Source organism: Pristis pectinata, chromosome 5 (assembly GCF_009764475.1).
Source record: "Pristis pectinata isolate sPriPec2 chromosome 5, sPriPec2.1.pri, whole genome shotgun sequence".
Lineage (NCBI taxonomy): Eukaryota > Metazoa > Chordata > Chondrichthyes > Rhinopristiformes > Pristidae > Pristis > Pristis pectinata.
Genome location: NC_067409.1, coordinates 93170941 through 93187131, shown reverse-complemented (window position 1 = coordinate 93187131; position 16191 = coordinate 93170941). Strand labels below are relative to the sequence as shown.

General features: G+C 42.1%; 2 protein-coding genes across 6 annotated transcripts in view; one reads left to right on the top strand and one right to left on the bottom strand.

Moving 5' to 3' along the window:
* The window catches only part of fyco1a (FYVE and coiled-coil domain autophagy adaptor 1a), a 219484-nt gene that overhangs the window by 34179 nt on the left and 169114 nt on the right, over positions 1 to 16191 (bottom strand). The gene's annotated exons all lie outside the window — the stretch shown is intronic.
* On the top strand, positions 11995 to 15213 carry LOC127570310 (C-X-C chemokine receptor type 6-like). The gene is made up of 2 exons (XM_052015737.1): positions 11995 to 12172; positions 12509 to 15213. The coding sequence occupies exon 2, from the start codon at positions 12544 to 12546 to the stop codon at positions 13600 to 13602; it is 1059 nt and encodes a 352-aa protein (XP_051871697.1). The 5' UTR covers positions 11995 to 12172; positions 12509 to 12543; the 3' UTR covers positions 13603 to 15213.

Genomic DNA, 16191 nt, shown 5'->3' with positions numbered 1-16191 from the left:
GGTGTCGGTGAACCGGCTCAGAAAACGGTTGCATGGCACTGCCCGGTGCAACACGCTCCACCCCAGGTCCCCGATGTAAAGCGAGAGGACTCCCAGATAGAGAGACCTCCACCGGGGACACCCCTCACCACCCAATGGCAAGATGGACCGCCACGGCGTGTCCGGCGGCACGAGAGGTCAAGGAAGTGAAAGGTGTGCAGGAGCAGCCCATGCAAGAAACTCCCCGGCTCATTGCAGAATGGCACCGCCGGCATGTCTGCCAGGCGGCTCGGGTTGTGCCGCATCGCCCCCCCGAGAGACACCGGGCCTTGGGCCCGATGAGCAATTCCGGCGGGGCAGGGGCTAGCGTGGCCGGGACCACCCTGCGCCCCCTCGCCAAAGCAGACCGCGCCCCACACCCGCATCAGCTCCCGATAGAACCCAGGCAGCTACCACAGAGCGGCATGGCTGACGGCCACCGCCAGGAGACGCACCCCCTCCTGGAGGCAGCGCCCCCTGGTGGAGAAAATAGGTAGCCAGCATGTGCCACCACGGGGGGTGCTCAGTATACAGGTACCTCTGCAGTGCCCAGAGGCAGAGGGCCGCCAGCTGGGTATGCACGCACACTGGCGACTGACCCCCCCACTCCCTTTGCCATTGGCAGACTCAGGACTGCCGCAGAGACCTAGTGCCTCTGACCGCCCCAGAAGAAGTCCACCAACCTCCTCTGGGTGGTGGTGACAAAGACATTGGGTGGCACCAGAGTGGCCAGCCGATACCACAGCATGGAGGCCACCAGCTGGTTGATGACCAGTGCCCTGCCCCAGTACGAGACTGCCCGGAGCAGACCCGACCAGCACCCTAGCTGGGCAGAGACCTTCGCCCCCAAGTCCTGCCAGTTTGCCGGCCAGGACCCCTCAGCGAGAGACAGGCAGACCCCCAGGTAGCGGAGTTGCATGGTGCTCCACTCGAAGGGCCACAACTCCTCTGGCAGGGAGTCCACCTGCCATGGACCCACCAGCAGACCCGAGCACTTCGCCCAGTTGACCCTGGCGGAGAACACGGCCAAGTAGACCCACTGGCACTCGCGCATCCTCTGTAGGTCTGCACGGTCGGTGACCGCGAGGAGCACATCGTCAGCGTAAGCCAAGAGGATGACCTCCATTGCTGGCTTGCTCAGGACCAGACCTGTCAGAAGCTTCCGAAGAAGGCACAGGAACGGCTCCACGCAGATTGAGTACAACTGCCCCAACATGGGACCCCTGACATACCCCCCTCCCAAAGCGAAAGGGCGTTGTCAAGGAACTGTTGACCTTGATGAGGCTCTCTGTGGCAGTGTAAAGCAGCCGGATGGCTAGCATAACGTTATTACAGCAATAGTGATCGTAGTTCAATTCCTGCCGCTGTCTGTCAGGAATTTGTATGTTCTCCCCATGACTGTGTGGGTTTCCTCCGGATGTTCCGGTTTTCTCCCACATTCCAAAGATGTGTGGGTTAGTAAGTTAACTTGGGTGTAATTGGGTTGCATGGACTCATTGGGCCAGAAGGGCCTGTTACCGTGCTGTATAATTTAAAAAAAAGATAGATTCTTGATAAGCAAGGGGGGGGTGAAAAATCATCACAGTTGGAAGGGATTATAGATGTGAGGTTACAACAGACTAGCCATGATCATGTGGAATGGTGGAGTAGACTGGAGTTCACTCCTGCTCCAAATCTGAATGGAGCTCAAAGCTCTCCACAACACTGACTGAGGCCATAATGGGCTGAATCAAGCTAACTGATAGTAGTTGTCAGCTACTCGCAGCTCAGATCATTGGACTTCTGCAAATACTGAACCAATGAAGGAAGCACAAGACAAACTGGAGAACTAACCCATAGACTGCTACATCCATTTGAATGGTATTACCAGCTTTGTGGAAAAAGTTAAGTACAGGTAGGTATTACTAGTTAGCTTTTTTATTTGAATATTTTAATTATGTCAACATGTTAAGCTGCTTCAAAGTAAATTTACTTTTTAAAAACATTTTATAAATTGTTTAAATCTACTTTATTTTTTATTCCATCTCTATCAAATAAATGTATTAGCAATTCAAATGCTATCCAACACACATCAGGCAGTCAGTTACATCAACACAATAATGGTGCTCATCATCATGGAATCTCTCATGATAGCTCTCAGGGTGGTCATCTTGACCCTGGGAGCCAAAGCTAACAGATTCCAAACCATAAGTATGTTCACAAGCAAAATTTCAAGAGTGCTGAAATGTGGAACCGGGAACTGGCTTTGGCTCCATGTCTAATCTCTGAAGATGATAAATATGCCTGCTACTCTGGCATGTACTTCACCCATGCTTTTTCAAAGCAAACTGGGTCAGGTTGCTGGGGCTTATGCTGCAATACTGCCAGGTCACTATGGATCAGGGCTGCTGATGTTTGCAATCCACATACAACAACAGCGAAATTCAGGAGTCTTCTACATCATAAACGGTTCCCACTGAGGCTCAATTTGCAGCATCCCTCCCTCTGACACAAAAGGTTATGGGTTTATGTGCCACACCATTTCAACATATAATCTAGGCAGACAAATCAGTGCAGTACTGAAGGAATGTTGCTACTTTCAGAATCCTGTCTTTTGGGTGAGACATACACTCATACATGTGGACGTAAGAGATCCCATGATACTATATTGATAAATAGTAGAATCTTCCAGGTGTCCTTGACAATGTTTATCCCTTAAATAACATTGGTACAACAAATTATCAAGTTATTACTTTGCTGTATGTGGAACCTAGCTTTGCACAAATTGATCCCCATGATTATTCTAAGTTTTGAAAATAAGCATGTAAGACAGACATGATGCTTTGCCCACAGAAGATTCAAAATTACTATTTCTATTATTAGATACAGATTCTCAATGTTGGTCCAGATTTGGTATTGTACTTATGTCTCTAATGGACTGAAGGAATCCAGCTGGATGATGGCAAAAGGGCAATAGAATTAATTATGGGATGCTGGTTTAATAGAGATGGCAGAGATGGGGAGATTAAATTCAAGGATGATCAACATGGCATAAGCAACTAGCAGAGACACCCAATGCATAATAGAGCTGAATGTAGATCTGCAATCACCAGGGTGATGGGCAAATGGGATACAATGCAAGTTGGGACACAGACAGATGAGTTTTGGGTAACCCCATGTTCATGGAAGATAGAATGAAGGAAGCTAACTAGGAGGATGTTCAAACTGTTATGTCAAAGGAAGCAAATAAATGGATAAGGGTTTCATAAGCTGAGGGAAGAGCACAACGGATGTGAAAATAATGTCCTAGAGATGATGCAGAGCTGTGGCCTGAAGCTCATCTTAGAGCCAAATATAACAAAAAGGATGGGAACAATAAGCTTCAGACGGATTGCTAGGAGAGGGATTGAATCGGAGCCTTGGAAATGGACTTCTGATTTAAAGAGAGTTAACAAGGACCTGAGATAAATGCATCAGCCTTTTTTCTATTCACTTGGAGGAAGTTTCTGCTCATGTGATCCTGGATACATTCATCAAGCAGACTGACAATTTAAGGAGAGTGGAGGGTACAAGTGAGGTGATTTCATCCTGGAGCTGGGCATGTGGATGGAAATCAATGCTGTATTTTTGGAACATGCTGACAAACAGTAGCATGTTTAAAAGGTACCCAAAGCAGCCAACGAAGGAGTGAGAAGTAACTGCAGGTATTCCTCAAGGGGAACTCATGCAGAATGAAGATATTGTGACTATGCCCAGGATACCAGGCAGCTTTCATGATGCACTGTCAGTGGTGATATATAAACTGCATATCAAGGGAATGGAATTATTCTCAAGTGTGGTGCTATTAGCAAAACATAGAGGGTATATGTTGTAGTAACCATGGATTTCACTAATACAGGCAGCAACTAGCCTTCCAAATGTAACCTACAGGCAGTAATCTGTTTTGAAATTACAAGGACAGCTACATAAACAAACACTACTGTCTGTGAAGAGAGCAAGCTACCAACTTACAGCAGCAAGCCATTTAATAGACATGCTTTGAAAACTGACATGACAATCTTAATCTCTCAAAAGAGTATTGGGAAAAAAAACAAATGTGGCATGACCAAATACATTGGTCAGACGTACAGACAACAGGACTATGTCAATTGGACTGCAGCAAAATCAAGAGAAAAATGTGACATCCATAAATACTGAGAAACCATAGATGAATGTTTAGACATTGAAACTAGACATTACACATCTTGAAATGCTAAGATATTTTGCACCATTGTGACACAAATAAAAGGGGCCCTGTGTCTCCAACCCCAGAATGAAATCACATGGGATTCCAGAGGGGATATTTTGTCACTAAGCACATCAAATATGATCACAGTTATTTTTGTTCCATTAATCACTATTTGGGGTCTTTGTGTATCCAAAGAGCTATCCCTCACAAAAATTGTAATAAAAGAATATGTTTTGGGTGTGTGGACTTTGTCCTCAGAAGCTTTTAGAACATCGATGTGAACTACCTTATTTCAAGAAAGGAGTTTGGATATTCAACAAACAAACTGCTGAATGAACTCAGCCCATCAAGCAGCATCTGTGGAAGCAAAGGGATAGTCGACAGTTGATGCAGGGCTTCGACCCAAAGTGTCAACTATCCCTTTCCCTCCACAGATGCTGCTTGACTTGCTGTGTTCCTCCAGCAGTTTATTTTTTTTTGCTCCAGATTCCAGTATCTTGACTTCGTTTTGACTCCTTTGTGAGTCAAACGTATTCAGTGTTGGTCTGGACTTAAGATATGCTCCCATTGTAAATGTATAATTCTGCAGAAGCATTTGTTCATACCTAAAATATGTAAGTAAACTACAGATTGTAATTAATTAATTTATATTTGATCGACTGTTATTCTCTTTGTATGCAAAACATATGAAAACTCAATGTCGTTTGAGTTTTGGGAGATTCTTCCACTAGTTCTCTCCAGTGTGTTTGCTTGTGCTGAGTAAAGAACTGTTACAAATACAGTTTCGGAGCCCAAGTAGCTCTTCCAATCACAAAACATCTTGGTGTTGATATACTGTATATATGTAATCGAAGACAACTTGTACCTTGCGGGAAGCCTGCAATATCATCATGTCACCAGATCACACCGTCTACTGCTTGTTGGCACCTGGGAATGAAATGTAATCAGCTCTCTTTAAATAGAGAACAACAGTGAGTGACACCCCGACCAATGAATGGGCTGAGAGCCAAAAGCTATTACATGTATCTTTGGCTTTTATGTGTCACATTTGTTTCAGATTTACGGGTCATGGCTATGGTCACCCTGGCACCCACTGACATTGTGGTCTTCAGCTAGACCTGAGATGGTGGTTACAACTACAAAGGTTAAAAGTATGAATGTGGATATTCTTACTGAACCACAAATGTCACATACACCCCCCTACACTGAGGTTCAGGTAGTAAAACTGCTTCCCGAACATTTGGTAAGAATGTCACCACCAACATATTCCACCATCTTCTGGTAGCTTGTCCTGCTCTTTATGAACTCTGCTTATTCTCCTAATCATGCTCTATTCCTAGAGCATTGGCTACTAACATACCTATGTCTAGGACAAACTGGTTTGCTTAGAAGCCACAATGTTAGGACAAAGTCTGCCAAACAGCTATATCAATCCTTTGTAGAATTCAAACACAAGAAGAAATCAATCAGCAACCAATCTGAAGTAATTGGTGATCCCTTTAAATCGCTCTGGAGGATCTTCATGTACAAGGTTAAGAGAAATCATCAAATGGGGAAAGCTGAAAAGCAAAGTGGCAGTACTAGTATCATGATTTGGCACCACTATATACTTCCATCATTCCGTAAATGTCCTTCTAAAATCAACCTCAATTCAGAACCAGGTTGGAAAAGTTACACCCAAAAGTAAATGTTCTATGAGTCAAATCATCATCTGTGTCTTCATTTATTCAGACAGCTATAGCTTCTGACTTTCTTCCTTTTGGGAATTATATATTTGAACTATTTACCCTTTAAAAGTCATCCATTGCTCATTTACTGTTTTATTTCCCCACTTTTGCTTCCAAAATCTCTTTTCAACTCATGTGATATTTTCCCTCTAGTTGGTTATTTTCATGTATGATTGTTCCTCGTCCTTTCCTCTAACCACTCCCAATGATCAGTCAAGTGCTTTGTCTTTTTCCGAAGTTGTGACAGTATCTTTGATTAAAACTGCTTCCTCTTTTTATCCCCAGCTTATCTTCTAGTTTCCTAATTGATCAATGGAATGTGAAGCAACAATCCTATTCAGTCGTGAATATTGTTTTAAAGACATTACTAAAAATCAAATATGCATTAAAACAGAAATGGGATCTTTACTTACACTTCTCTTGAAGTGTCTGAGAAAGGAAAGCTGTCAGAATCCGAGTAGAGACACTGGAGTAACTATTTTCTGATCAGTTGCCAATTCATCTAAGCAGCATTCTTTGTGGTTTTTAACTTCATAACGATTGACACGCTTTTTCTAGGTTAACTGAACTTTCTTCAGATGAGGTTACGAATGCACGGTGAGACAATATAAATTGAATACAACAATTTCAAAGTGGATGTAGAAACAGAGCAATCTGGGGCATGCAGATAAATCGATGAGCTTGACTACTTAACAAATGTATTAAAAATGAATATGACCTTTGTATTTTTAACCCGCAATTTCAAAAAGAATGGAGAAATGAAAACTTGAAACGATGGACCAGTAGGGAGAATGCGAGTGTCTATTATTAAGGAAGCAGTCGAAGTGCAATTACAAATTAATAACAGAATTGGGCAGAGCAAATCAGAATTGATTTATGAAAAGGAAATCATGTCTGACAAATCCATTGAATTTTCTGAGCTTCTACCACACAAAATAGATAAAATTTCAAAAAGTTTCAGAGTTCCAAAGTCGAGTTTATTGTCATATGCACAAGTACATGTATGCACAGGTGCAATGAAAATCTTACTTGCAGCAGCATCACAAGCACATAGCATCATATCAGCAGCATTCACAAGAAAAACGTAAATTAAGCATAAATTATACACAATTTTTACAAGAAAGAACACAATTAGAACAGCAAAAAAACCAAGTCCATTTTAGTGCAAAGTGGTCATAGTATTGCCGAACTGTAGTGATTAGGATTGTGCCAGTTGGTTCAAGAACTGAATGGTTGAAAGGAAGTAGCTGTTCTTGAACCTGGTGATGTGTGACTTCAGGCTTCTGTACTTCCTGCCCAGTGGTAGTTGCGAAAAGATGGCATGAATGGCTCAGATGGTGGGGTTCTTTGATGATAGATGATATCTTCTTGAGGCAGCACCTCCTGTAGATACGACAAATGGTAGGGAGGGATGTGCCTGTGATGTACTGGGCAGAGTCCACTACTCTCTGCATCTTCTTATGTTCCTGTGCATTTTAATGGTACTGAAGAAGACAATACAGGTGTTCCCAAACAGGAAACCATAGATGAACCGGGAGATCCACTCCCTACTGAAGGAGAGAACTGCTGCACACAAATCTGGTGATCATGATCTGTACAAGAAATTGAGGTATGACCTTCAGAAAGCTATCAGGGATGCCAAGAGGCAATACCAACTCAAAATAGAGTCCCCGACCAGCTGCCAATTATGGCAGGGCTTACATGCCATAACAGACTACAAGACGAAGTCGGGCTGCATAGCTAACAACAGCGCATCCCTTCCTGATGAACTTAATGCATTCTATGTGCGTTTTGAACAAAAGGGAAGTGGATTGTCACAACAGACTACAAGACGAAGTCGGGCTGCATAGCTAACAACAGCGCATCCCTTCCTGATGAACTTAATGCATTCTATGTGCGTTTTGAACAAAAGGGAAGTGGATTGTCACCATCCACCCTGACAGCCACCAACGCAGCTGACCCTGTGATCACAGTGGAGGATGTAAGATCAGTCTTCCGGAGAGTGAACACGAGGAAAGCACCTGGCCCAGATGGTGCCCCGGGCCTTGTGCTCAGATCTTGTGCTGATCAGCTGGCAGAAGTATTTGCGGACATATTCAACCTCTCCCTGCTTCAATCTCAGGTTCCCTCCTGTTTTAAGAAGACCACTATCATTCCAGTACCAAAGAAAAGCAAGGGAACATGCCTCAATGACTACCGACCAATGGCTCTGACATCCACCATCATGAAGTGCTTTGAGAGCTTGGTCATGGCACGCATCAACTCCAACCTACCAGTCAACCTGGACCCATTACAATTAGCCTATCGGCGAAACAGGTCTACAGCGGATGCCATCTCCCTGGCCCTACACTCAGATCGGGAGCATCTGGACAGTAAAGACACATACGTTAGACTATTGTTTATTGACTACAGCTCTGCCTTCAATACAATAATTCCAAGCAAGCTTGTCACCAAGCTCCGAGACCTAGGACTCAACACCTCCCTCTGTAACTGGATCCTTGACTTTCTAACAAACAGACCGCAATCAGTGAGGATAGGCAGCAATACCTCCAGCACGATTATTCTCAACACTGGTGCCCCACAAGGCTGCGTCCTCAGCCCTCTACTCGACTCCCTATACACTCATGACTGTATGGCCAGATTCTACAAGTTTGCAGACGATACCACCATTGTAGGCCGTATCTCAAACAGCGATGAGTTGGAGTACAGGAAGGAGATAGAGAGCTTAGTGGAATGGTGTCATCACAACAACCTTGCCCTCAATGTCAACAAAAGAGCTGGTCAATGACTTCAGGAAAGGGGGCGGTGTACATGCACCTGTCTATATCAATGGTGCTGAGGTCGAGAGGGTTGAGAGCTTCAAGTTCCTGGGAGTGAACATCACCAACAGCCCGTCCTGGACAAATCATGTAGATGCCACGGCCAAGAAAGCTCACCAGCGCCTCTACTTCCTCAGGAGGCTAAAGAAATTTGGTTTGTCCCCTTTGACTCTCACCAACTTTTACCGATGCACCATAGGAAGCATCCTATCTGGATGTATCATGGCTTGGTACGGCAACTGCTCTGCCCAGGACCACAAGAAGCTGCAGAGAGTTGTGGACACAGCCCAGCGCATCACGGACACCAGCCTCCCCTCCTTGGACTCTGTGTTTATCTCTCGTTGTCTTGGTATAATCAAAGACCCCACCAACCCGGGACATTCTCTCTTCTCTCCTCTTCCATCGGGTAGAAGATACAGGAGCCTGAGGGCACATACCACCAGACTTAGGGACAGCTTCTACCCCACTGTGATAAGACTATTGAACAGTTCCATTATACAATGAGATGGATAATGACCTCACGATCTACCTTGCTGTGACCTTGCACCTATTGCACTGCACTTTCTCTGTAGCTGTGACACTTTACTCTGTACTGTTATTGTTTTTACCTGTACTACATCAATGCACTCTGTACTAACTCAATGCAACTGCACTGTGTAATGAATTCACCTGTACGATCAGTTTGTAAGACAAGCTTTTCACTGTACCTCGGTACAAATGACAATAATAAACCAATACCAATAATTGCCGTACCAGACAATGATGCAACCAGTCAGGATACTTTCAACAGTATATCTGTAGAAGTTTGTTAGACTGACTTTCAAAGAATGATATAACATAAAAGTTTTGTTTCACAGCACATTATGCACCAAAGAAGCCGAACCTCCTTAACCTTCGAAGAAAGTAAAGACACTGGTGTATTTTCCTTATGGTTGCATCTATGTGCTAGGCCCAGGACAGGTGATCCAATATGTACAGGGAGTAGAGCAGGGGGCGAAGCACCCAGCCTTGAGGTGCCCCTGTGTTGATGATCAGCGAGGAGGAGATGTTGTTACCAATCCTCACTGATTGTGGTCTGCCAATGAGGAAGTCAAGTATCCAGTTGCAGAGGGAGGTACAGAGCCCCAGGTCTTGAAGCTTGATGATGAGTTTGGATGGGATGATTGTGTTGAATGCCAAGCCGTAGTAGATGAATAGCAGCCTGATATACGAGTTCCTGTTGTCCAGATGGTCCAGAACAGAGTAAAGAGCCAGAAAAATAACATTTGCTTTAGTGTATCTGTTAGCGTAATGCTATTACAGCACCAGTGACCCGGGTTCAATTCCAGCCGCTGTCTGTAAGGAGTTTGGATATTCTCCCCATGACAGCATGGGTTTCCTCCGGGTGCTCTGCTTTCTTCCCACATTCCAAAGACGTATAGGTTAGGAAGTTGTGGGCATGCTATGTTGGCGCTGGAAGTGTGGCAACACTTGCGGGCTGCCCCAGAACACTCTACGCAAAGATGTATTTCACTGTGTGTTTCGATGTACATGTGACTCATAAAGATATCTTATCTTACCTACTGTGGCGGTAGGCAAATTGGAACGGATCCAGGTCATCTCTGAGGTTGAAGTTGATTTACACCATAACCAACCTCTCAAAGCACTTCATTACGGTGGATGTGAGCATTACTGGACAGTAGTCATTGAGGTATGTCACCATGCTCTTCTTGGGCACAAGATGCCTTTTTGAAGCAAGTGGGAACTTCAGACCGCAGAAGCAGGAGGTTGAATATGTCTGTAAATATTCCAGCCAGTTGGTTTGCACAGATCTTTAGTTCTTGGCCAGTCTGGACCAGTCACCTTTCGTGGATTTACCCTCTTGAAAGATGCCCGGACACCAACCTCAGAGACTGAAATTACAGGGTCATCTAGAGATGCGGGGGCTCGTGTGGGGAATAAAGGGGAACTAGTGGATGTGGTGTATAAGGTCTTTGAGTTTTCAGACCTGAAATATCGTGTACAACACCTATCTTGATGAATAGCAGAGAGGCTCAAAGGCGAATGGCTATTTATTCTAAACTTCTAGAGGATGTAGGCTCAGTCAGCTTAATCTCTTAACTAGCCTTGCATGCTTGGAATCAATCCAGTGAATCTTTATTGCACTCCCTCTATCACTTATAAGAGGCTTACCTGAGGAATGATAAACTGGTACCCTTGGCACCAATTCTGGACACCACATTTTAAAATAGTCACTGAATGGATGCAAAACAACTTTACTAAAATAATTTTAGTTATGCAAGGCTTCAGGTATGCAAAGGGACTAGAAAAGCTGGGATTGTTCTTCTTAAAGCTAAAAATATTAATGTAAGACTTACAGAGGTTCTCAAAGTCATTAAGAGTTCTAATAAAATAACTAGGCAGAAAGAACTATAATCAGGTTGTACAGATTTAAGGCAATCAGCAAGAAGAATTAAGGGCAAAATAAGGGCTCCGCAAAAAGAATGTTATATTTCTTTTTGAGCCCACAAGGATGGCGAAGCCAAATTTAATCATGTAGAAGAGCAATGAATAATTATTGGTACTGGCACTGGTTTATTGTAGCGAGATACAGTGAAAATCTTTGTTTACGTGCCATCCAGGCAGATCATGCCATATACAACTACACTGAGATAATAAAAAGAAAACAGAATGCAAAATATAGTGCTGCAGCTAAGAGAGAAAGTATAGTGCAGGTAAACAAATAAAGTGCAAAGGCTGTGATGAGATACATTGGGAGATCAAGAATTCTTCTTTTGCATGAGGGGTCCGTTCAAGAGTCTGATAACAGCGGGATAGAAGCTGTCCTTGAGTCTGGTGGTAGATGCTTTCAAGCTTTTGTATCTCCTGTCCTAATGAAGAGGGAAGAAGAGAGAGTGACCAGGGTGGGAAGGGTCCTTGATTATTTGGTCCTCTGTTACTGAGGAAGCAGACAGTGTAGACAGAGTCAATGGAGGGGAGGATGGTTTGGGTGATGGACTGAGCTGCATTTTCAACTCTCTGCAATTTCCTGCCGCCTTGAGCAGAGCAGTTGTCATACCAAGCTGTGCAGGTCCAGACAGGATGCTTTCTATGGTGCATAACGTGCTGTGGAATAAAACCTTTATGTTGTATCATTCTATGAAAGTCACAAAAGTAGCAGAAAAACAAATAAAAAGTGCCATGGAAAAGCTGCCCTACTGCTTCAGGTTGCAATTCAGCACTGGGCCACCGGAAAGAAGTTGTGATAAAAATAACAAATGTATTTCCTCCCACTGCCTATCAAGCAAATTCATCGATGAATATTGTTTAAAATCACTTGCAATATGCACCAGTGTGACACAAGGCAAGGAACACACATCAACTGTTATCTTACAAAGGTTGTGCAATTTTCGATAACTGCGGTAAGTTTCAATATAAGCTGCGTTCAATGTTTACTTTTAAAAGATGTATTTAAAATATGTATTAAAAGATGCATTTAAAACTGTGACAGCCCTATTTTATTTCTTTTTAAATTTAAGTGAATGTGTCAAAACATGAAATAAATGCCATTAGGAATAACAAAATGCTAGTTTTGAGTTCACACAAATGTGAGTAATATTCGACCACAAAATTTGTTAAGAGTAAGAACTTATGATGTTATTTAATAAAATATTAGTTTAGATTTGATGAGTGAGTACATTGTGTTTGTCTGCTGGAAGGGGCCCCAGTCCATAACAAGTCTCTCTGTTTTATTTCAGGTCTATTCTGCAGATTCAGTTCCTGGTGCCCAACTATGGAACATTATGATTATGGATATTATGACTATAATGAAAGCAGCACATCTGTTAATGATGCAGAGACATTTTGTGATAATTCCAAAGTTACAGATTTTAAGGGAGTTTATATGCCCAGTTTATATGCAATCATATTTGTGGCAGGGCTTCTGGGCAATTCTTTGGTCATTGTGATAAAGGTCCTTTATGAGAAACTGAAGACCATAACAGATCTCTACATGATGAATCTAGCAATTGCTGATTTGATCCTACTTTGCACCCTGCCACTCTGGGCAGTTGATGCACAGATTGGATGGACTTTCGGAACTTTTATGTGCAAAGTTGTAAATGGCGTGTACACCGTCAACTTCTATAGTTGTGTATTTATACTTACCTGTGTGACCATTAATAGGTATCATGCCATTGTTCAAGCAACAAAAATGCTTCAATATAAAATAATACATGGTATGTTTATTTGTGGAGGAGTTTGGGTGCTTGCTATCATCCTGTCTCTTCCAGAATTTATATTAAGTGATACAAATGTTGATGACCCTGGTAAAATTACATGCCGTATGAACTATCCACCTAATTCAAAGATCTTCAAGGTAGGGGTCTGTGTAACGCAGATGGTGGTGGGATTTCTGATACCCTTTGTGACAATGATCATTTGCTACACGATCATTGCAAAAAAACTGCTCCAAGCTAAGGGGTTTCAGAAGCATAAATCATTAAAGATTATAGTTGCAGTTGTTACTGTATTTATGATTTGTGAACTCCCATTCAATATTGCACTTTTGCTGCAAACTCTACAGATTGTCAGTGAAGAAAGCAGGAGTTGTGAATACTATGCAAATATAAACTACGCAATTATTGTAACAGAGAGCATTGCCTATATACACTGCTGCCTTAATCCTATTCTGTATGTATTTATTGGAGTGAAGTTTAGAAACAACTTTTGGAAGATTTTAAAAGATGTTGGATGTATCAGTCAAAAACAATTACATGTGTATCTGAAAATTGAGTGTGAAACATCACAACAAAGATCATGTGTAAGTGAAACAACTGTGTCTCCTTTGTAAAGGATTCTGGAAATATCAGAATGTGTAATTGAAAGATATGGGAAATAGTTCCAGAATTCCTTAAGGATTTTCCTAGTCTCCTGTTCTAACTTCGAAAAGAAAAAATGTAAATTTCTAATTCTGATCTTTTCCTCTTCTATTTAGTATAGATTATAATCCCTTTGTTTCACACAGTATGAAAAATTGCTTACTGATGTAAGCCAACAGTAAGAAGCAGAGAAAATGATGAAATTGAAATGCAGATTTGATATTCTGAATCCACTGGAATGTAAAAAAGTAAAAAAAACTGCTTTTCTGCAAGTTGACCACATTCTCAGAATGCTTTATGAACTTAATTTTAAATTGAACTCTTAAGAATTCCTGAAGACGTACTGTTTTTCTCGAACTGTTTCCCTACAAATAAGACAGATGGCATGACTGGCTAGTTTGGGAAGATTACTAACTTAGGAAGAAGCAACCATAATCAGCAAATCGCTCAATACAAACAAGAACCAGTCTTCCAAGAACTATTTCAAAATGTAAACTACTGAACAGTAATCAGTTTTGAAATTAAAAGGAGAGCTGTGTAAACAAACAGACACAATTACCTACAGAAAGGTCAGGCTACCAGCTCACAGCGGGAAGCCATCAAAGAGATACGGTTTGGAAACTGACATGACCATTCAACATTCTCATCTGCCTTGGATAATGTACAGACAATAGAACAATGTTAATTGACTTACATCAAACGAGACATCACATATCTTCAGCCAAGATTTTGTGCATCATTGTGACACAGTCAAGGAAAGTTACTGACCGGTTATGATACTTCTGCACATTAAACATGGACAGAGGAATATTTGTTTCGTCAATCAATAATTGTGTATTTTTGGACACAGAGAGCCATCCCTCAAAACTGTGATAATAGTATGCTTTGAGTGTCTGGGGTTTTGAGCTCAGAAGCTTTTAGACCATCCAGGTAAATTCTTTTGTCCTAACAAAGATGCTTGAATATTCCGAGGTGTCTTGTCAGTTGAGATGTACTCCTATTGTAAATATGTAATTCTACTGACCACTTAACTAGACCTGAAATATTGAAGTAAACTGTGGAATTATAACTTTAGAAATTGTATTGAATTGTCTGCTGTTATCTTTGTTCTTAAAGAGTGCAAAAAGTCAATGTACTTTGAGTTCAGAGAGATTATATTGAGAGATTCTTCCAGAAGATCCTTTCATCAGGTCTCCTCCTGAAAGTCAGTTTGTATAAACTAAAGACCTTCTACACGTACAGCTCCAGACTCTGAGTGGCTCATTCAAAGTCATAACATTCCACATGAACAAAGGAAGGTCAGAGCAACTTTAGACAAATATCAGACTTTGTAAGGATATTAGGATATAGCATTTCTGGTACTTTGTGTGCCAAATAAAACGTTCACCAGGATAGGTCAAATGACGATTTAGCAGCTCAACAGAAGTGAATGCTATCATGCTAAAACAAATGGAATGTGTTGCCATGCGTAGTATACAGTATATTTAGCTGATATTTAGTGCAGGGATATTTAGCTTACTTGTATAGGAGTATGACTGGCAAGGGAACCACAGATAGGTCTGATTCCCTGTACACATTGCTGATCATTGAGTGAGTAGAACTTAAACGTTTCTGTAACATGCTTTGTTGAAAATAAATCATATTGTTTGATTTAACTGAGCTATTGCCCTCTGCTGCAGGCACAGAGGAAAATATGAGGTCTGGGGCAGATCAGCCATGATTATATTGTATGGCAGGGCAGACTCAGGGTCTTATGTCTTATGACCATCCTGTTGTGTACAAATGACAAATATGGTCTGCTGTAAATGAAAATGTTAGTGAAAATTGTCAGTCAGTCAAGACTGTGGTCCTTCAGTTGTGAAATGGAAAAAAAAATGGAAAAATCTGTTCTATATGGGTGTGACACAATGCTGCAAATTGAGAAAGGTAGCCATATATTGAACAATTCCATCACAGACTCAATGGCCACCAACTCAGCCCTCTCCCTGTTGACTGACTGAAACTGGACCTGATTGTATGAAACTTCAGTGTTATATTTGAGCCTGAAATAAACATTGGAGCATGTATTAGTATCATTATGTAGAACAGAAATTTTCTCTACTGTTATATTGCCTGTTTCTGCTCCACCCTAAGCTAATCCATTGCTAAACCTTCATCTATGGCCTGCGTACCTCTAGATTTGGCTATTCCAACACATTCCTGGCTGGCCTCCATCACTTTACTCTTCACAAACTGGAATTCATACAGAACTCTGCTATTGGTGTTCTTAGTTGCCTCAAGCCATCTATTTCTTTGCTCCTTACTGACCTTCATTGGGTCCTAGTTAAGCAAAGCCTCCAGATTAAAATTCACCTACTAGTTCTCAAATCCGTCCATGGTCTGCTCTTGATCGTCCTTTTCATTTCACTGTTCCTCCTGTTTATCGCTCCATCGGCTGCTATGCCTTGTTTCCAAAGCCCAAGTTCTTGGACTGTCATCCTATATCTCGCCGCTTTTCTATTTTTCTTTTTTATGCTCCTTAAAACCTACTTGTTTGACAAAGCTGTTGATCATCTGTCCCT

Coding starts and splice junctions, on each gene's coding strand:
- LOC127570310 (XM_052015737.1), top strand. CDS start 12,544: ATGGAACATTATGATTATGGATATTATGACTATAATGAAAGCAGCACA.